The sequence below is a fragment of the Heterodontus francisci genome, chromosome 21 (genome assembly GCF_036365525.1).
Source record: "Heterodontus francisci isolate sHetFra1 chromosome 21, sHetFra1.hap1, whole genome shotgun sequence".
NCBI lineage: Eukaryota > Metazoa > Chordata > Chondrichthyes > Heterodontiformes > Heterodontidae > Heterodontus > Heterodontus francisci.
The window spans coordinates 13,972,100-13,993,757 of NC_090391.1; the positions used below are offsets into that span (position 1 = coordinate 13,972,100).

At 43.1% G+C, this 21,658-nt stretch overlaps 1 protein-coding gene across 1 annotated transcript; it reads left to right on the forward strand.

The window, feature by feature from the left end:
• Positions 1-19,888: 19,888 nt before the first annotated feature.
• On the forward strand, positions 19,889-20,713 carry LOC137381054 (probable G-protein coupled receptor 139). The gene has a single exon (XM_068053446.1). The coding sequence runs from the start codon at positions 19,889-19,891 to the stop codon at positions 20,711-20,713; it is 825 nt and encodes a 274-aa protein (XP_067909547.1).
• The last annotated feature ends 945 nt before the right edge of the window (positions 20,714-21,658 follow it).

Genomic DNA, 21,658 nt, shown 5'->3' on the forward strand with positions numbered 1-21,658 from the left:
CCTGGGAACGCGAGTTTAAATCCCACCATGACAGCTGGTGGAATTTAAATCCAATTAAATAATCAAAAATCAAAAATAAAAGTGCAATCTGGAGTTGAAAGCTAGTCTCAGCAATGGTGCCATGAAACTAGCATCAATTGTCGCAACAACCCATCTGGTTCACCAATGGCCATAGGGAAGCGGATCTGCCGTCCTTAACTGGTTTGGCTTACATGTCACTCCAGAGCCACAGCAATGTGATTGGCTTTTAACTTCCCACTGAAATGGCCTAGAAAGCCATTAGATTGTCAAGGAAAATTAGGGATGGGCAACAAGTCCTTGCCAGCGACGCTCAAATCCCATGAAAAAATAATCTGGGTTTAAACTATTCAACTTAAATCTTATTCACCCATGCCCGCCTTAATTAAGTATCTAGTTGAACTTTTGGATGAGATAACAGGGAATGTTGATGAAGGAATTTGGTGAATGCTGTCGCTATGGATTTTAAGAATGTGTGCAACAAAGTCTTCTTCTTAGGCAGTCCCTCGGGAACGAAGATGCCTTTCTTCTACTCCAGAGTTGTAGGTCCTTTGTTGACTGAATAGTTGAATTCTGGATCCCCTCACTGTGCCACAATTAGGACAGGTGGTGTTTCGTGAGGCGAGAGAATGGGACGCTCGAATTTCCGAACGCTCCTTCTGCTGTTTGCACTTGGTTCGCCGCCTGAGCAAGTCTATGTTGTTCGAACTCGCTGGCACCATCCAGGATGCGTCTTCTCCATTTTGGGCGGTCTCAGGCAAAAGGATCCCACACATCAGTGGAGATGTCACTTTTATTTTTGGAGGCTTTAGGGACATCCTTGTAGTGTTTCATCTGCTCTCCTGGCATCCTCTTGCCGTGACGGAGCTCGGAGTAGATAGCTTGCTTGGGGGGTCCTGCATCAGGCCTCTGAACTATGTGGTTCAACCGACATAACTGACTAACAATGACCAGTGTCTTGACGTTTGGGATTTCGGCCTGAAAGAGGAGATGGCTATTGGAGCGCCTGACCTGGCATTGAGTTTGCAGGATCTTGCAGAGGCACCACTGGTGATATCTGTCCAGGGCTTTGAGATGTCCGCTGTACATGAGGGGTTTCAGGGACCTTTTGTCACAGTAGTCTTTGTTTAACAAAGTGCCATATTAAAGGCTGGTTGACAAAGGTGAGGTTCATATAATAGGAGGGTCAGTGTGCAATTGGATACACAAATGGTTCAACTACAGAAAACAGCAAAGCGTGGCAAATAGCTGCTTTTCAGACTGCAATATGCTCGACTGTGATGTTCCCCAACGGTTTGTAAGAAGACCTGTTTTTTTTTAGCTGTATGCAAATCAGTTAAATCTTGTAATAGAGTCGAATTTGAAAATTTGCCGATGGCGCCAAACGGTGCAGATGATATGAACTACCTACAAAAGGACATAGACAGGTGAGCAGTTTGGGAAGACAAGTGATAGATGGAATTTCAGACAGAAACGAGGTAGGTAATGCATTTTGGCAGAAGGTATATGTGAGGCAATGGCGCACTTCTAAAGAATATGCAGGAACAGAGGGACCCGGTGGGGCATGCCCATCGGTCTTTGAATCTGTCAGGACATATTGAGAGACTGGTTAGTAAAGCATATGTGATCTCTGGCTTCATCAATGGACACATAGAGTACAAAAACAAGAAGTTTTGCAGGAACTTCATCAAGTTCTGGCGAGACCCCAAATAGATTATTGCATCCAGCTCTGACATCACACTTCAGGAAGGATTCCGTGTCCTTGAGAGGATGCTGAAGTAATTTAACAGAATGATTCCAGGGCTGGGGGATTTTGGTTACAGGGTAATGTTGGAAAAGCTAGTGGTGTTCTTCTTGAAGAAAGGAGATTCAGGGGTGATAGCATAAAGTTTTATAATTCCATGACAGGGTTACATCCGTTAGACAAGGAAAAACTGTTCCCATGAACTATTGGTACAAGGACTAGGGGACAAAGATTAAAGGTTTTGGGCAAGAGATGCGAGGGAATGTACGTTTCTTTTAGGTCGCAAATGGTACTGATCTGGAACTGGCTGCCAATGACGGTGCTGGAAGTGGAGGCAATCAATGATTTCAACAAAAATTTGGATGGGTACTGAAAAATAAATCTTCAAGGTCTATGATGATCGAGCGGGAGAGTGAGACTGACTGGATGGCTCCGAAGTGAGCCAGCATAGGCCGAATGGCCTCCGCCTTTGCTGTAAATGAATCAATGTGTCTATATCCCTTATCTTTACCAAGGTTATTCAGAATGCTCTGAGGAGAGAGACACAATTAAATAAGGAAACATAAGAAGTCACCAAAACCTTGGTAAGAGAGCGAGTTTCAATGAGGATATGAATGGAAGAGTGGGAGATGGAGAGATGCGAAGAACAGGCAAGTTTTCCCAGAGTTGTATTTAATCAACTAAGACATGGTCATGGATTGTAAGAGGGCAAGACTGGAGGATAATACAATCAAACAATAGCAACTTGAATTTATATAGCACATTTAAGGGAGAAAAATGTTGAAGGACAATTCACAAAAGCTATTTTGAGAGGCCAGTAGATCCTGCCCAAAAAAGGTATTAGGGGAGCTAACCATAAGCTCAGTCAGAGGATTGTATTGCTATCAGGGCTTATATGAGGAGAAGAGTGGATGCTGGAGGGGATTAAGGACAGAATTCTGCTACATAGATTTGATAACAGCAAGAAGGTAGTCGGCAACAACAAAAAGCCGATGGGGTAAATGCGGTTTGTTTCATTTATAGGAGCTTCCAGAAGGCATTCGACGAGATTTCACATCAGAGACATCGAAAAATAAAGCACCTGAACTTGGACGCAACCTATTGTCTGGGATGTGGAGTTGTCCAGGAGCGAGGAGATAGAGTAGGGCCAAAGGCTATGTGCTGAAATTGTCAGCATGTTCTTATTGATGTCTCCCAGCAATCTGGACTTGGGTGGCATCTTTTCACGAAATTTCTAGCTGAATAGGTTGAGGGAATGAAGGGCCATCTATCAATATTTGCTGAAGAGTGTAATTTCAGTTGCACAGGAACTAGTAGAAATGAGAGGGGAAAAAACAAGGAAAAAAGAGACGTTGATTGTTTAAATGATTGGTAAAACTGGGGGAGATTGGGTTCAATGTGGGGAGGTGTGAAGTCTTCTATTTTGTACCAAAGAAAGATAGATCAGAGGACTTTCTTCATTGTGAGAGCCTCGGGGCTGCGGAGAAGTAGATCGATTTGCATGACCAAGTACAAAAATCACGAGGGGTAAAAGGGAAATCTTATAACTTTTCGATGGATTTTTGTGAGACAAGTGTTTTAAGCGTTGTAGCAATATAACAGAAAATTGTATTAGTAGGGATATAGGAGGTTGAAATGCATTGAAGGAAAAATAAGCTCGAGGCTTCGGGGGTGCTCCATCCAATGTAGGTCAGCAAAGAGAGCAGTGATTTGTGAAGAAAACCTGGGAGGGCATTGGATAAAGACATCTGTGGTTTGGATCAATAAGCGAATGAAAGGTGGATGATGGGAGGTCAGTCTGGCGTCCCTTGGTATAGTTGAGTCTTGATGTGACAAAGACATGGACAAATGTTTCAATATCCGTTGGGCTGAGACAAGAATGGAGTCGCAGGTGATACTGAGGTGGAAGTTGGTGATCTCTGTCAAGGAGTGACACATGTGTATGGAGCATAATTTGGGGACAATTACTGCGCTGAGTGTCACTTGGAGCCAGCAGCCGTCGTGTGCCTTGGAATTGGTGCCTGGGATAGACAGTTTGTGAATGGGACGAAATGTGTTGGATTTAGTCCTGTCGATGTTTGATCGGAGAAATTTGTGACCATCCAAAATAGCATTTTGGATAAACAGTCTGATGACACATAGACAATGGGGGCAGCTTTGAGAGAGAGAGAGAAAACATGGATGTCATCTGCGTACAAGTAAAATCTTATCCCACACCTGTCGGTGAAAGGTCCAATAGGAAGTTGTTATTGAGCATGAAGAGAGACATCAAAGTTAATGCTGATGTGGGCTGAGGGGAGATTCTGTATCTGATCAGATGGATAACTGTGAAAACAAAGAGGGAATTCCCACCAAAAGGCCAGTGTCAGAGGAATGAAGAGGTGGCTGATTATCCGAGAGGAAGTAGAGTTGGCCATGTTTTTTTATTCTTTCATGGGATGTGGGCGGCGCTGTCCAGGCTAGCATTTATTGACCATGCCTGATTGCCCTTTAGAATGTGGTGGTGAGCTGCCTTCTTGAACTGCTTCAGTCCATGTGAGATAGGTGTACCCACAGTGCTGTTTGGAAGGGAGTTCCAGGATTTTGACCCAGCGACAGTGAAGGAACGGCAATATAATTCCAAGTCAGGATGGTGTGTGACCTGGAGGGGAACTTGCAGGTGGTGGTGCTCCCATGCATTTGCTGCCCTTGTCCTTCTAGGTGGTAGAGGTCGCGGGTTTCGAAGGTGCTGTCTAAGGACCCTTGGTGCGTTGTTGCAATGCATTTTGCAGATTGTACACACTGCTGCCACAGTGTGTCTGTGGTGGAGGCAGTGAATGTTTGTGGAAAGAGTGACAATTAAGAGGGCTGCTTTGTCCTGGATGGTGTCGAGCTTATTGAGTGTTGTTGGAACTGCACCCCTCCAGGCAAGCGGAGAATATTCCATCAATCTCCTGACTTGTGCCTTGTAGATGGTGGACAAGCTTTGGGGAGTCAAGAGATGAGTTACTCGCCGCAGGATTCCTAGCCTCTGGCCTGCTCTTCTAGACATGTATTTACATGACTAGTCCAATTCAGTTTCTGATCAATGGTAGCCCCGAGGATGTTGATAGTGGGGGTTCAGCGATGTTAATGCCATTGAATGTCAAGGGCAGATGGTTAGATTCTCTCTTGTTGGAGATGGTCATAGCCTGGCACTTGTGTGGTCCGAATGTTAATTGCCACTTATCAGCCCAAGTATGGTTATTGTCCAGGTCTTGCTGCATTTCTACACGGACTGCTTCAGTATCTGAGGAGTCGCGAATGGTGTTGAACATTGTGCATTCATCAGCGAACTTCCCCACTTCTGACGTTATGTTTGAAGGAATATCATTGATGAAGCAGCTTAAGATGGCTCTGCCGAGGACACTAGCCTGAGGAACTAATGTAGTAATGTCCTGGAGCTCAGATAATTGACCTCCTACAACCACAACCATCTTCCTTTGCGTTACATATGACTCGAACCAGCGGAGAGTTTTCCCCCGATTTCCATTGACTTCAATTTTTCTCAGGCTCCTTGATGCCATATGCGCTCATGTGTTGCCTTGAAGTCAAGGGCAGTCACTGTCCAATATATGTTTTGCCAGTGGCCGATGGTCTGAGGCAGGGCTAGTGGCCGTCATGTTAGCCAGGCAAATGTAAGCATCTTTCATGATGGAGGGGATATGAGATCGGAAGCTCAGATCGGAAGGATGACTGGGGTAAAGGTTAATAAACATTATATGCGGCCTGAGACAACAGCGACAAATGGGAATGAGTTCGGTGCAGTTAATAGTAGGGCAAAAGATGATCGCTTCGGTGTTCTGTACGTTTAATTGGAGAGAAACATAGGTCACACAAAGCAGACAGCTGTAGTCTGATCACACAAAGGCAGTGGAGGGTCAAGAATGATGGTGGAGAGTTGGAGTTGTCTGTTGTCAGCATACATGTGGACGATGACCCCATGTTTGGCCATTGGGAAGAATGTAGAAGTGGAAGAGGAGGATGCAAAAATAGTAAGTTCCAGGACTGGTGTTTGAACAGTGTTTGTAATGGGAGGAATAGCCATTGATGGAGATGTTCTGCCTGTGATCTGATCGATGAGATCGGAACCAAGCAAGGGCAGTCCTTCCATAAGAGGCCAATGTCGGAGGTATGGAGCGTTCATGGTTTAGGTTTGATGTCGTTTTGCAGGAGTGTGGTGATGGTGGTGGCTTAGGTCATGAACAGATGTTACCTGAGGATGATAATTTTAATTGTAAGGTGTTGGGCGGATTGATATCTAATCAAAGTCAGTGAATGCGACAGTGTTGGGCGAGCAGAACGAGTTGAGGGCTGGAGTTGTACAGCACCGTGTTGGATGGAAAGGAGTTTGAGGTCGAGGTGCCAGTCAGGAGTGAATCAGAGGGATATTTTCAGGAAGTGGCACAGTTCGAATTTTACAGGAACCACTGTAGAATAAATCGCTAAACATGTGAAATAAAAATAACAGAGAGAGGAGTGTCATTCTCCTCGTGACACCTACACGAAGTTATCAGCTGCAATCCTGCACACGGATGCAACAGTCCCCATGTAAAATGTCGCATTTTAGCTGCTCATGTCCTTGTCTTCAGTGTATACTGAAGATAAATCGGTGACATTTATAAGTGAACTGTTATGAATGAATATTTTGATTGAAATTATATTAAACCAGTAAACAACGCTCTGGATTATCGTGGGATCAATCCTGTTCAATTACCATTTTCAGCAGATGTCTGATTAAGATAATGTGCTGGATTTTGTGATGTTTGTTTTGTATGCACCATTTTATTTACAATACAGTCAAAGTTGCTGATGTAATGTGTTTGTTCACTTGACTGCCACTAATAACAATGATCAGGTGTATAGCCATGTCAGTGGAGACATATCCCCTGTATAAATCACTGCCTATTGGAATGGATCAGCTCAGAGTGACTGCCAAGGCTGTGAGTTTCAGACCAACACAAGTCATGGCTTCGCACAGAAGCGAAATATCCAGCAATGCATCAGATAGAACGTATTTACTCTCCAAATCTTGCAGCCTTTGGAGTTTCCGGTAAGCAGAATTCTCCTCCAGCTGTTAATGGTGTAAATTAGTATTAATTTTACTGCCGTACCTGAAAGTGCTTTACTCCCTATATCTTTTACACTGCCGTGTGTTCAGTTTGATCAGTTGAATGATGGAGGGTCCCACGTGTCTGTTCATTTGGTCCTGTCGCTGCTGCCGAATAACTTTGATCTCTGTTCGCCCATTCCTTGCATTATTATTGGTTTATTCTTTGTACTGAACGTATTGGTGCATGATGAAATATCTTCAGATTCTAAATGTATGAGTTTCTTTATGTCTCTCATGATTTTGTTAACCTCACACAAGAGTTTTATTAGGTTAATGTCAAAACTATTTGTACTGGAATCAGGTGCGAGGGTCATGTACGGAAGAATATAAGCAATAGGAGAAGGCTAGGTCATTTGGCCCCTAGAGTTTTCTTCTCCTTTCTGTACGATCATTCCGGATCTGATCTAGGCCTCAAATGCACGTTCCCACTTCCTTCTCATCACCATTGAGTTCACTATAGTTCAAAATTCTCTCGATCATAGACTTGAATATAATCAATGGCTCAGCCTCCACAGCTCTCTGGGCACGAGACTTCCAAAGATTCCTCAACCTTTTAGAAAATAAATTCCCCCTCATCTCCTTCTGAAATGCTCGGCCGATGCCCCCTAGTTCTGGATTCTCCCTCGAGGGGAAACTGCCTCTCACCATCCACCTATCAAGCTCCCTCAGAATTTAACATGTTCCAATGCTTCTCTCATTCTTCTAAACTCGAAAGAGGATCTGCCCAACCTGTTCAACCTTTCCCCACACGAAAGCCCCTTCAACCCGGGAGTCAAATCGTGAACGTTCTCTGAACTGCTTTCAGTGCATCTCCTTAAGGAGACCAGAACTTTACACAATAATCGAGCTGTGGCCCAAGCAATGTTTAAAACTATTACCAGGCCATCAGGAGTTGTGAACAGTTTCACTTTGCAGAGCAAACCTGTCTTGGAATATTACTTCATAAAACTAATTTCGGTGATGATTGATGACACAGCTCACAGTCTCAGTGTTATAAGGAGGCAGTACAGTTTCCTCCTTCCCCAACGTCATGTGTCAGTTTCACTCGGATTTCAGTATTTTAATTGGTCATCACTGTCGTTGTATCGTTTCCTTATGTGAATCTAACGCTGCTACAAAAGTCTGGCAGCTGAACTGAGTTTGCTGCTGACACTTTGGCATCTCCTTCTCTAATTCACTGCGGATGAATTTATGTACTTCACTTGACTTCACTGTAATAGTAAAAATGTTAATTTTATGTTGTATCAATGTGCGTTGTCTCTGTTTGCATCCCGAGTCCTTCTTGTTATTTGCAGATTATAAAACACGGTGTTGTTTCTGTTTTGTTCATTGAACCAGCCCACATACTTCCTCTGAACTTAAAAATTACAACAGAAAGAATTTCAATTACTTTGAAATAAAAACAGAATGTGCTGGAAATACTCAGCAGGTCTGGCATCATCTGTGGGGAGAGAAGCACAGTTAATGTTTCAGATCTGTGACCCTTCATCAGAACTGGCAAAGGTTGGAACAGAATTAGGGTTTCAAGCAAGTGAAGGGGGCGGAGAGTGGTTTGGTGCTGAAGAGAACCGAAGGGAATGTGTGTGATAGGGCAGAGGGCAGGAGAGATAAAATAACATAGTTGGCCTGAGACAACAGCAAAGACGGTGTTACTGTTGAAAGACAAAGCATTAGTCCAGAGAGAGTGTTGATCGGAGAGTAATAAGCAAGCCTGTCTGCATGAAGAACAGGCAAATGGATAAAAATACAATACAATATAAATAATAAAAATATAAAAACAAAAAAGGCCAGCCTTGCTCGGAAATTATTGAACTCAGTGTTCACTCCGCAAGGCAGTAGACTTATCAGGTGCTGCTCCTCAAGCTTGCATTGATGTTCACTGGAACACTGCGACAGGCCAAGGACAGAAATGTGGGCATGTGAGCTGGGGTGTGGTGCTAAAATAGCAAGCGACCAGAAGATCGGGGTCATGCTTTCACATTGAGTTGAAGTGTTCCACAAAGCGGTCACACAATCTCCATTTGGTCACCCAATAGAGAGACACCACCATTATGTAGGGCAAGCGGTGGTGTAGTGGCATTGTCGTTAAACTAATAAACCAAGCATTCGAATTTAATAAGTCAAGCGTTCGAATCCACCTCGGCAGAAAATGGAATTTGAATTCATTTCGTAAATTTGGAATGGAAAGTTGATCTAATAATGATCCTGAAACCATTGCCGATTGTTGTAAAAACCCATCTGGTTCATTAATGCCCTTTTGGGAATGAAATCTGTGGTCTTTGTGCTGGTATGTGACTCCAGACCCACAGCAAGGTGGTTGACTTCTGAAATAGCCTAACAAGCCAATCAGTTGTATATAACTGCAAAGCAATCAATAAAAATGAAACTCGACTGAGGCAATAACCATCTTCAACAAGAGTGAATCTAGCCGTCTATGCTTGACATTCAATGGCGTTACCAATGTTGAATTCCTCACGATCTACATACTGGGGGCTAACCGAAACAGAACTGGGGTCGCCATTATGTTTCAATAATTCTCTCATACATTTTAACTTTAAAGTGTCCCGGCCCAGCCTGCTCAACCATTCCTCACAACGAAGCCTCTTCACCCCAGAAATCAACACAACAAACCTTCTCTGAACTGTCCTCAATGCATCGATATTGTTCCTGGAATGACACAACAATTGCACACAGGATACTAGGTATAGTGCCAACAACGTTCTAAGAACATTTTCACTTTGTGGAACTAGCCTGTCCTTTAATATTACTTCATAAATCTAATTTGGATGACTTATAATGACACAGTTCACAGTCTGGCAGGCACCGAAGATGGGGCAGGAGGGTGGGTAATGAATGCAGGAGAATGGGCTTTTCAAAGGGGTGGGTTGTTTTCTGCTGGGCCACTCTATGGGCCACAGATTGCCCACGCAGGCGGATCCACAAGCCCACAGGGAGGACACTTCATTTTCCTCGGCTTAAATCCAGCAGCGGCAGGAAGATGCCCTTAAGCAGATAATAATTGGCCTCTAAAGGCCCTCAATTAGCCTCTGGGTGGGGCGGCCTTTCCCACTTACAACCTGGTGCAGTGCAATGGAAAGATGACGGGCCATCCCTCCCCTGCCAGCCAGTGCACATCTATGGAACACACGCCTCCTAGCCAGTCTCTGGGAGTGGGGTGGCATTAAATCCAGGCCTAGGATTCATCGCACTTCCCCCTTGGGAAAAAGAATGCCTTACTACAAATAAGGATTTCGTTCAAACAGTTAGAAAATACAATAAGTTCTTCATACTGTAAACATGTTATTACAAATAACTATTGTGTACTGCAGAAGTGACACTTTCCGATGCAAACATGAAACACATACCATATTTTACTAACACGATTTACTATTTAACTGACAGTGGCTGCTCGCCTCATCAATGTTCAACTATCCTCTGCTTTCGGTATCAAATTTCGCCGAGATGGAAAACTCTTCAACCTCAGTCGCCTCTGTGCCAAAACTAAACTATGCGCCATGGACGTACATGATCAATAGTTTGTGGGTGACTGCAGTGCCATTGCCCACTCTGCTCCAGATTTCAAAGTCACTCTTGATATCTTCACTTCTACATGGAAGGAACGTGAATGTTCTTTCATGTTGTCAAAACAAAACTGATATAACAGCCTATTTCTGGTTATCCAAATATTCCAAATCAGATATACGTTGAAGGAAAGACTGTGGAATACGTTTATAACTTCCCATAATTTGGCAGCTACCTCTATATGAAGGCCACGATTGATGGGGAGATCCAACACAGGATCAACTGTGCCAGCTCAGCCATCTAAAAACGACAGCACCGAGTGTTTTGACAATATAGACTTCTGCAAGTCAACAAAGGTCCTAGTGTAAAAACAGTTGTCTTCACCATAATCCTGTTCTGCAGTGCGACCTGAACTGTGTATCAGCGACACATAGAATTGTTGGATAAATTTCATCAGCAATTCCTCTGCTGCATACTTCAGATTAACGAGAAGGACCATCGAAAACACACTAGTTTCTTTTTTGAAACTAGCTCCACAAGCATTCACACAAATTGCCTTAAAAAAAAACAACTTCGGTGGACAGGAAACTCTGTTTGGATCGTCTCCCCCGCCAGGTCCTGTTTTCCAAATAATCAAATGGCCAATGTTACAGGAGAGGGCAAAGGAAATGCTTACAAGACACACTGAAGCTCTCTCTGAAGCGCGGCAGCATTGACATTGATGACGGGAGGTGATCAGAACGGTGACAACTTGTCCGTCCTGCTTTTTGTCCAATCGCCTTAGTGAGGAGGCAGAGTGACAGGAGAGAAGAAAGGAAAATGAAGCAAATCCCAGACTCAGGATCTCAGTACCTCGTGTGAAGTCTGGTCCCATGTGCCCAAAGATCTGTGGGTGGAGAATCGGCCGTTCAGTCACATGAAGACACATGGCAGCAACTTGCAAATCTGTTTAGACGTCATCCTTGAATCAAGGGACAGCCGACAATTTTAGAAAATTTACCAATAACAAAGTTAAGTTTAATAGGATTCAGACTTGGTAAAATTCTCACATTTCAGAGCTTTCCTTCAGATTTACACCTTCTCTTTGAACTCTGGTCAGAGCATCAGCAATGACATTACTTTTCCCTGCAGGATGTACAATGTACAGTGCAAATGGCTGTAACAATATTCTCCAAAGAAACAACATGGCTTTCTTTGTCCTACTTTTTCTGTAGAAAAACGAGTGGGTCCTGATCCTTTAAAAGGAATATTTCCCCGTGAATTATGGTTACATCTGCAGTAAACTGTTGTAAAGCCCGTACAAGATGAAAGCACTCGTGAAATCCCAAAACAGAAGCTGGTGAAAATTGATTTAAATTCGATTAATTAATTAAATCAATTAAATAATGGAAATCAATTTGGAATTGAAGGCTGTTCTCAGTAATGGTGCCATGAAAACTTACACTGAGTGTCGCAAAATCCCACCTAGTTGCCCAATGCCGTTCAGGGAAGGAAATATGCTTGTCTGCTTTACATGTGACTCCAGATCAACAGCAATACTGTCAACCGTTAACTGCCCTCTTAAATGGCCTCGCAGACCATTCACTTGTCAAAGGCAATTAGGGCTGGGCAGTAAATGCTGGCTGTGCCAAGGATGCCCACTTCCCAATCCTGCAACATCAACTCTTCTGCATTGGGGAAAGCAGTCTTTACTTCGTTCTAGTCAGCTGAAGGGGATGAGTACACATCCATAGCTTTCCTTTTGCAAAGTGTCTCCAGGAGTTTGTCTAAGATAATTTGGGCTACTCCATATTTTGGCAGTTTCTCAAATGACACAATGTAAACTTCTACTCACTCTTCACTAAATTTAGGTACCAGGTATATATACTTTGTCAAATCAAAGCTACGAGGTATTTCCCATTGGTTAAACTCATCCTTCACCTCCAAATCACGTCCTTCAGCTTTAAGCCTTCCATTCTCAATTGAAGATTTAATGCAAATTAAACATGAACAACAATTAAATCACTTTTCATGTTTGCATATCTAAAACGTTACAAGTTAATTAGCATATGCAACAACAACAGTTAGGACTAATCCTCTGAACAGCATTATCAACAAGATGGTGCCAAACAGTTCCACAGTACAAGAAAATCACGAATTTTCACCAATACTTTTTTACGTCCTCACCTCCAAGATGCAGATATGGAAGCAGTGAATGAGTGTTTCATTGTCAGATGGACTGAGGCAGTGCGAGAAGCTGGCAATGTTAGGCAGGCGGAAATTGGTATATTTTATGGTGGAAGGGCTCTGAGATCTGAGAGTCAGGTCAGAGAACAACAGGAAAAACTTAAAATGCATATATATTCAGCCTGACACAACAGCTCGTATGGGGAACGGAATAACTGAAATGAGCATGGATTTGTGGTAGAGCGACAGATGATTGATTTGATATTCCATATAGTTACTTGGATAAAATTGCAGCTCCTGCTAAACTCTCAGTTGGAGTCTGGTCACACGGATGAAGTGGAGGTTCGAGAGAGATGGACGAGAGCTGGACCAGGGTATTGTCAGCACACACGTGGAAAATGACCCCGTGTCTGTAGATGCTGTTGATATTGGGAAGCATGTAGATGTGGAAGAGGAGGAGGCAAAATCGTAAGTTCAGGCGAATTAATAGTCCTGGTAGGTGGAGGGAATCCATTGTGGGAGTATGTGTGACTATTATCGCACAGATAAGACAGAACCAAAAAAGGGAAGTCCCACCAAAAGTGCCCAGTGCCAGAGGTATGGAGAGGTCATGGGCGAGGTTTGATGCAGGTTTGGTGGAATGGGTGGAGATGGTAAATTTAGAGACCACCATCAGGTTTTAAGCTGAGGACGAGAATTTCACATTTAAGCCGTTGAGCAATTTGAAAGCTAATGCGGGTCAGTGAAAACCATTGCGTTGTGCGAGTTACTGGACCTTTCGGGGATTGGAGATGTACGGTAGAGGTTTTGATTGAAGGAAGGTGAGGGTTGGGTTGCCGGTGAGGAGTGAATTGGAGTAATATTGTCAGAAAGTGGCCCAGTTCTAATTTTCCTCGAGCCATTAACCACTGCAGAATGAACTGATAAACATTTGCAATAAAATAACAGAGAGTGGAATGTCAATGGAGCACACTCAGAGTCTATCCCCTGATATCACCCATCGTAAGTTCTCAGCTGTAATCCTGAACATGGATTTAACTGTCCTCGTGTCAAAGTTTGCATTTTAACTACTTGTGCCCCTAGATTCAGTGTATAATGTGGAGATACCTGTAGCATTTATACATGAATCATTAGGGGTGAAAATTGTCATTACAATTACATGAAGCCTCCATGTGAAGCCGCTCATTATTGTTGGATCTGCCTTGTAGGATTACGTTTTTCAGCCTTATTCCCAAGAGAAGTCTGATTAAGATATTTTGCTGGACTTCGAGATATTTATTTTGTATGCACCATTTTAATTACAAGGCAGCTGATGTTATGTGCTTGTTCAAGTGACTGTCACTAATCGCAATGATCAGGGGTATAACCATGTCAGTAGAGACTTGCCCCCTGTATAAATCAGGTCCTATTAGTATGTACCAGCTCCGAGTGACTGCCAGAGCTTTGGGATTCAGACAACTTCAGTTGCTGCTTCTCACAGAAATGGTATATCCAGTAATATATCAGATTGAGGACATTTACTATCCAATTCTTGCGACCGTTGGAGTTCCCGGAAACCTGCTGCCTCCAGTTGTTAATGTTGTAAATCAATATTAAATCGACTGCTGTATTTGATAATGTTTTCCTTGCTCAATGTTTTACACAGTCGTCTGTTAAGTTCGGTCAATTGAATGATGGACTGTCTGAAGGCTCTGCAAATGTTGTGCTATGGCAGAGGCATAATGACTGTGATGATCTTTGTTCATCAAATCCTTGCATTAGTATTGCATTATTTACTGTGTTGAATGCATTGTCCATTGTTAGAATGTCCTCGGAATCTAAATGTTCGGGCTTGTATGAGTTCCTTTATCTATAATGATTTTTGTTGATCTATCCCTGAGAATGTGATCAGATTAATATTTCAAATGGATGTATTGGGATCAGGTGCTCGGGCTAAGTATGTAAGAATATAAGCCATAGGAAATGGCATAGGCCATTTGGCCCATCGATCCTGCTCCACAGTACATAAAGAAGATTTGTGATTTGATTTCAGTCTCAAAACCATCTTCTCTCTTGTTCTCCATAACTCTTGACGAGCCTATAGTTCAAAAATATCTCCATCTTAGCCTTCAATATAATCAGTGACTCTGCCTGCGCAGCTATCTGGGGTCGAGAATTCCAAAGATTCATGACTCGCACAGAGCATTGGGCGGCACAGTGGCGCAGTGGTTAGCACCGCAGCCTCACAGCTCCAGGGACTCGCGTTCGATTCTGGGTACTGCCTGTGCGGAGTTTGCAAGTTCTCCCTGTGTCTGCGTGGGTTTCCTCCGGGTGCTCCGATTTCCTCCCACACGCCAAAGACTTGCAGGTTGATAGGTTAATTGGCCATTACAAATTGCCCCCAGTATAGGTAGGTTGTAGGGGAATATATAGGGACAAGTGGGGATGTGGTAGGAATATGGGATTAGTGGAGGATTAGTATAAATGGGTGGTTGATGGTTGGCACAGACTCGGTGGGCCGAAGGGCCTGTTTCAGTGCTGCATCTCTGAACTAAACTAAACTAAAATAAATTCCTCCTCAGCTCCACCTGAAATGTGCATCTTTTGCCCCCTAGTTCTATATTCCACCTCGAGGGGAAACATCCTCTCACCATCCGCCTGTGAAGCTTCCTCAGAATTGTATATTTCAATATTTGTCCCATACTTCTAAACTCTGAAGTATATGCAAATTCGTATCTTTCTTTCATTAATATGCAGGCCACAGCGATTCTGCCAGCAGGTTTGGATTGTCATTGTGGCGGCTGATAATGCCGCAACTTCCAATCCCTGTTAGGGGAAAGGAGACGCGACACCTTTGGGGAGGGAGGGATGATTTTCCTAGTGCGGCGGGCGGGAGGGTCGGGGGGGTGGGCAACGCGGTTAAAATGCTGCAGATTGGTTGAAGTGGAAATGGGAAGGCGGAAAGGTCAAAGGTTCCGAAATTTGGGGGAGGCAGGGGGAAGGTCAAATATTAACAATAGGTATTGGGTGGCAGTGGGGGAAAGAACAGGAATGATGTGTAATGCCATTGGGGGAGGTCGCAGAGAGCATCAGAAATATATTTTTATTCAATTTTATAAATCTTACATTAACGGTGCCTCTAAAAATGTAAGTGATCATTCAGGGCTTTAACAACGACGCCAGCGCCTGCGCATTGCTGCTGGACGCCGTTCCCAGCGACTGCTCTCCCGCTGTCTCCGCGTTAAAGGTGATTCGGGGGCAGCGGCCCCGGCCATGCTACTGAGTCGCCGCATTTGGAATCAGCGATGCTTCGCGACTTGGCGCGGTATGTGCGGGCTGCAAATTATTCCACTTGTCAACTATTTCGGTGGCACGCTTTTAAAATGCAGCCCCAAGAGTGATTTTCAATGAGATTTTAATATTTTGTTGGTTATCACTGTTCTGAAGTATTTCCTTGTGGGAATCTGACGCTGCTTCAGAGGTCTGGCAACTTAACTGAGCTGGCTGCTCACCCTTTAGCATCTCCTTCTTTGATTCACTGCGGGTCAATTAACTTACTGTCAGATGAGTTCATTGTAAATGTGTTGATTTTATGTTCCATCACTTTGGACTGGATTTGTTGGAATCACGAGCCATTCTTGTTAATTGAAGATTATAAATAGTAGTACTGATGTTATAGTTTTGTTGACTGAACAAACCCACGATCTAACTCTGGACATTAAAATTGCAGGAGACGAAATTTCAAACAACGTGGATTCTGTTTGGAAGGGGCACTCACTTTTATTTATTCTGTGTATTGTAGATAGATTTATTCCTCTGATGGCGAGACTGACGTATGAGGAGTGATTGAGTCCGTTAGGTTGAAATTCGCTCGTGTTTTGAAGAGTGTGAGGAGATCTCATAGAAACCTATAAAATTCTAACAGGACTTGACAGGTTAGATGATGGAAGGATCTTCCCGATGGTGGGGGCGTCCAGAACTAGGGGTCGTACTCTAAGGATACGGGGTAAACTTTTCAGGACTGTGATGAGGAGAAATCCCAGGGAGTGGTTAGCCTATGGAATTCACTACCACAGAAAGCAGTTGAGGCCAAAACATTGTATGTTTTCAAGGAGTTAGATATAGCTCTTGGGGCGAAAGTGGTCAAAGGATATTGGGGGAAAGTGGGAACTGGTTACTGAGTTGAATGATCTGCCATGCTCATAATGAATGGTGGAACAGTTTCGAATGGCCAAATGGCCTACTCCTGTTGCTATATTCTATGTTGTTATGTCTCTTCTTACACACAATACCATGGTGCTCAACGTCCATTTTAGGTTCAATGGATAAGGGAAGTAACCCTTTTGTCCCTCCAAGCACTATCTGTCAGTATGCAAATGTTTTTTCCAGCCAGTTGAGTTTTAAGTTCTTTCTTCACTTTAGTAGCATTTTTAAAACTATGTTCATCTGAAACAATTAATATGCCTCATTATTGGCAGGTGGGGGTCTGCATGACAATAGATTCTTAATTGTGAGAAGCCAGGATCTGACGACAAGCTGAAAGGTTTGCAGGTAAAATACATCTGTAACTAGGGGTCAAATTAAACTTTCAAAATTGAGGTTGATAGATATTTTGAGGCAACCACATTAAGAATTAAGGGTACAATGCAGTCGAATAAATTCATAGGGATAGATGAGGTTTTGATGGTTTGAAATGCAAGGAAGGAAAAAAGTAAACTGGAGGTGTTGGGATTCTCCGTGCGATGCAGGTCAGCAAATAGAGCAATGTTTCACTCAAAGGAACCTGGTATGGGATAGGACAAAGACAACAGAGTGTTGGATCCGCAAGTGGATGGACGATGGGGAATGGGCCATCAGTCAGGTGACAATTGGTGCATTCGAGTCTGGATGAGACAAAGGCATGGATGTACGTTTCAATATCTGATGGACTAAGACAAGAGGGGAACTGAGAGTGGTGATACTATGATGTGGAAGGAGGGGACGACTATTACGGCGTGACACATGGTGTTATATATATATATAAATATATATATATTTCCATATATTTACATATATGGAAGCTAAAACATGTTGTGTCAGAAATTTTCTTTTTATCAGGGAGACTGAGGAAGCCGGATTGGCAACAGTGTTAATATTTGTCACATGACTTGGGTTAACAACGAGCAGAAGCCCTGGCAAAGGGGGCAGAAAAGTGACAAGCACTCCTTTGACATGCCCAGTAGTAACAGAGAACATCTGGTTGGACAAAAAACTGTCAAGCTTTCTGGCTGTCAGTCACAGTCTGTGTGTATGTGATATCTTCTGGAAGGAGGGAAAAGCCAAGTTTGCCGAAGGAGACAATTTCAATGACGAACAGAAGACCACAACCCAGTTGGTTTTCTCACAATTCCCGAAATAACTCTGTGAAGAACAATGTATCAATTCTTCTTGCTTCCTGTATTTCAAGAATGCCTGCTAAATTATTTTTCAACGGTGCCTGAAGAGAGCGAATTCTGGAAGATTCTACAGATCTTGCCTGTGTGTGTGATGGGAGGTTGGACGTTGTGCCCGTTTGTCGCACTGTGTCCCATCTGCTATTTATTTATTTTTTTCAGGGGTGGGCAAATGATCTGCCCGAATGTGATTTTCTTTTGTCTCTAACAGACATCTGATCTTAACATCGTGTGTGTGTGTGTATGTGTGTGTGTGTGTGTCTGTGTGTAGAGTTAAGGTACAAAAGGGGACTTTCTAAAAACTTTATGTTGATTTTTTAAAAATGATCTATGTGATATTGTTTTACTTCATTACTAGTTAAGACTGGTTCTATAATAAATTGTTAATTTTGTTGTTCAGTAAAGAAACATGGTTAGTGCGTTCTAGTCTGTGGAAGATAGTTGACTGTGTCAGTAAGTGGGAAACTTTAAATAATATGTTGTGACCTATGGAGAGGTGGGACAGAGTTAACAGTGCAAGCCTCCAGTCTCGGTCGTAACAATGAGTATGAACTATAACTTGGGATCATAGTATGTGCTGAGGGTCGCTCCGAGAGAGCAGCCTCCATGTGGATTGGAATTGGTACTTGGGATACTGTTTCTGGATCGGGATAACGCTTTCGGATTCATTCCTGCCAATGTTAGATAAACGAGAATTGTTACCCATACACAGACATTGTGTTGGATAAGAAAATAAAAGCAAAATACTGCAGATGCTGGAAATCTAAAATAAAAACACAAAGTGCTGTAAATACACAGCATATCTGTCAGCATCTGGAGACTGAGAAATAATGTCAACGTTTCAGGACCGTGACCATTCATCAGAGCTTTTTGAGTTGTACTCATGCTGGATTGTGGAGGGTGTTTGACCCGAGTAATCATGTTGAGTGAACATGTGGAGGCTTGGATAATCTGGAGAAGCGATCGGAGAGAGTACGAGCTGTGGATAGATAAAGTTGACTGAGAGGGAGTGCAAGCAAGAAGAAATAGGAAGAATGAAACAGAGACACAGAGTGAGAGGGAGAAGAGAGAAGGAGAAAGAGAAGGAGAGAAGCCATAGTTTGAATAATTCACAAGGATGAAATGCTGAACATTCCAGAACAATGATAGTAAAACTGTGAATTGAAGGTATGATGAGCATGTTACCAGACTGGGTGAGTTTTACTGCTGGACTCTCTCCCTGTGTGTTTAATCCTGTCATATCCTCAATCGGTTTTAGAGAATGTGCCTGTTCATTATATCTGAACTGAGTAAATAACTTAGCGGAACAAGTTATTTACTGACTGCATTCTTTGCTTCAGTTTGTTTGCTTTACAAACCCTTCAGGACCTGTCTTCCTTCCAGTAACCAAATGACCTTTTCTCGCGCTTTCCCTACATCAGCCTCCATCGGCCTCTCCCCCCTGATCTGAAGTCACCACAGCGGCGTTCGACCTTTGCACGTTTTCAGACAGCCCCTGCTGGCTCTCTTAACCATCAAAGCAAAAAAAAAAGCTCCCCTTTGCCCTCACTATCTCGGCCATTGTTCTGGAGGCGAAAATGGATTTAAACTATTGGATTCCTTGTTTAAAAAGCTCCTCTTTCCTTCCACACTGACACGGCGACCTTACTGTATCCAGTGATCATTTTAGTTCACCTTTATTTTTACAAATCAATTTCCAAATCAGAAATTTCTGGATACTGCAACAAAGCAGTAAGTTTCACCCCAGATCCTGTCAAACTGGTGTTTTAGTTTGAGGTCTGATGAGTAATTTCTCTGCTTCCCTTTCTGTCTCTTTTAGTTAACCTGGTGGCGATTCTGATCCTGTCCCGAGGAAAGTGCGGTCTCTCCAAATGTATCACTCACTACCTGGTGGGAATGGCAGTGGCCGATCTCCTGGTCGTCATCACAGATCCCATATTGAAGTGGATTCCGGTGATTTATTTCCCTGGTTCATTCCTGCTTATTACTCCCATCTGCAGATCAATTCGGTTCCTGATTTTTGCAACCACAATGGTTTCTGTTTGGCTGACAGTCGCTTTCTCCTTTGATCGATTTGTAACCATTTGTGGTGAGAAGCTGAAGACACAATATTGCTCGGAGAGAACAGCGGCTGTGGTTATTGGAGCAGTGAGTGTGCTGTGTTCTTTAGAAAGTGTTCCCTGGTACTTTATATATGAACCTAAATATATAATTGATAATGTTCCCTGGCGCTGTATCATTAAACAGAGCTACTATACTTTCCCCGCATGGACTGCGTTTGAGTTGTTTCACCGCATTTTAACTCCTTGTGTCCCATTCTTTCTGATTTTGCTGCTCAATGTTCTGACGGTCAGACGTATTTTAGCGGCCAGTAGAGCCCGCAAAGGACTCCGGGGCCTCAGCAGTGGAGAGAATCAGAATGACCCAGAGATGGAGAATCGAAAGAAATCCATCATTTTACTGTTTAGTATATCTGGCAGTTTTGTACTGTTATGGACGACGCAGGTTTTATTTTACATCTATCAGCGAATTACAAAACTATATCCTTCCTCCGCCGATGACCCTCTTTATATCACAGAATTCACATCAGTAATGCTGCAGCTTCTCAGTTCCTGCACCAACACGTGTATTTATGCTGTGACCCAAACTAACTTCAGACAGGAGCTGAAGAAGCTCCTGAAATACCCACGCAATCTAATTGTTAAATTAGTTAAGTCCTAGAAACAGTGAAGGTTTGCAAATTCTCGCACTAAAACCCATTCCAGACTCCACAGCCTAAACTCACAACAGGGTGGTAAATGTTCTATTTAGAGTACAGAACTCTGTGATGATTGCAAACTTGATTTTGTAATATTTAATTAAACATCGGATCTAATGAGTCTGGTTATCATTGCAGAAGATACATGAATTGTTTCTCAAAAATGACGGTGCTAAAGAGCAGAGCTGAACATCAATTGAAGCAGTTCTCAATCAAAGGAGTTTCTGTTGGCTTGATAACAGATTGACAGGGTGCTGTGCCGGTAATGTCACTGAGCTAATAATCCAGAGGTCCATATTAATACCTTGGGAACACGGGTTCAAATCACCCTATAATCGCTGATCAAATTCAAATTCAAGTATTTCACAAAAATCCGGAATTGAAAGCTGGTCTCAGTAATAGTGCAATGGAATAAAAAGTGACATTGTCAAGCAATTTTCTTACGGAAGAGACCTAGCCTACCTTTGCCTCTACTTACACACGTTGCTGCAAAGAGAGGGACAGAGGTGGAGGGAGAGACAAAGGGTGGGACAGAGAGAGAGGGAGTTACAGAAATAGAGACAGATAGTTAGAAAGAGGGGAGAGATACTGACAGAGATAACGAAACAGAAGGAGGTGGATAGGGACAGACATGAAAAAGGAAAAGACAGAGGGAGGATGAGACAAGCTGTAACAATCAGTAACATCCGCATTCTCTGCCCAGTCATTTGTTGGAGGGCAAGTGCAAGGGTTTTGGGGGCGGATGCCTTTCGGAAATCGAAATATTCTCTCGCACTCAGTCCCTTTGTCCCTCTGTTTCGGTGTGTGTGTGTCTATGCCTGTTTCTCTCTCCTCTCTCAGAAACTCAGTAAAATTTCACATGCATCTGTTAGCCATTTTAAATTGGCAGCTTTTTGTACAATTGCAGA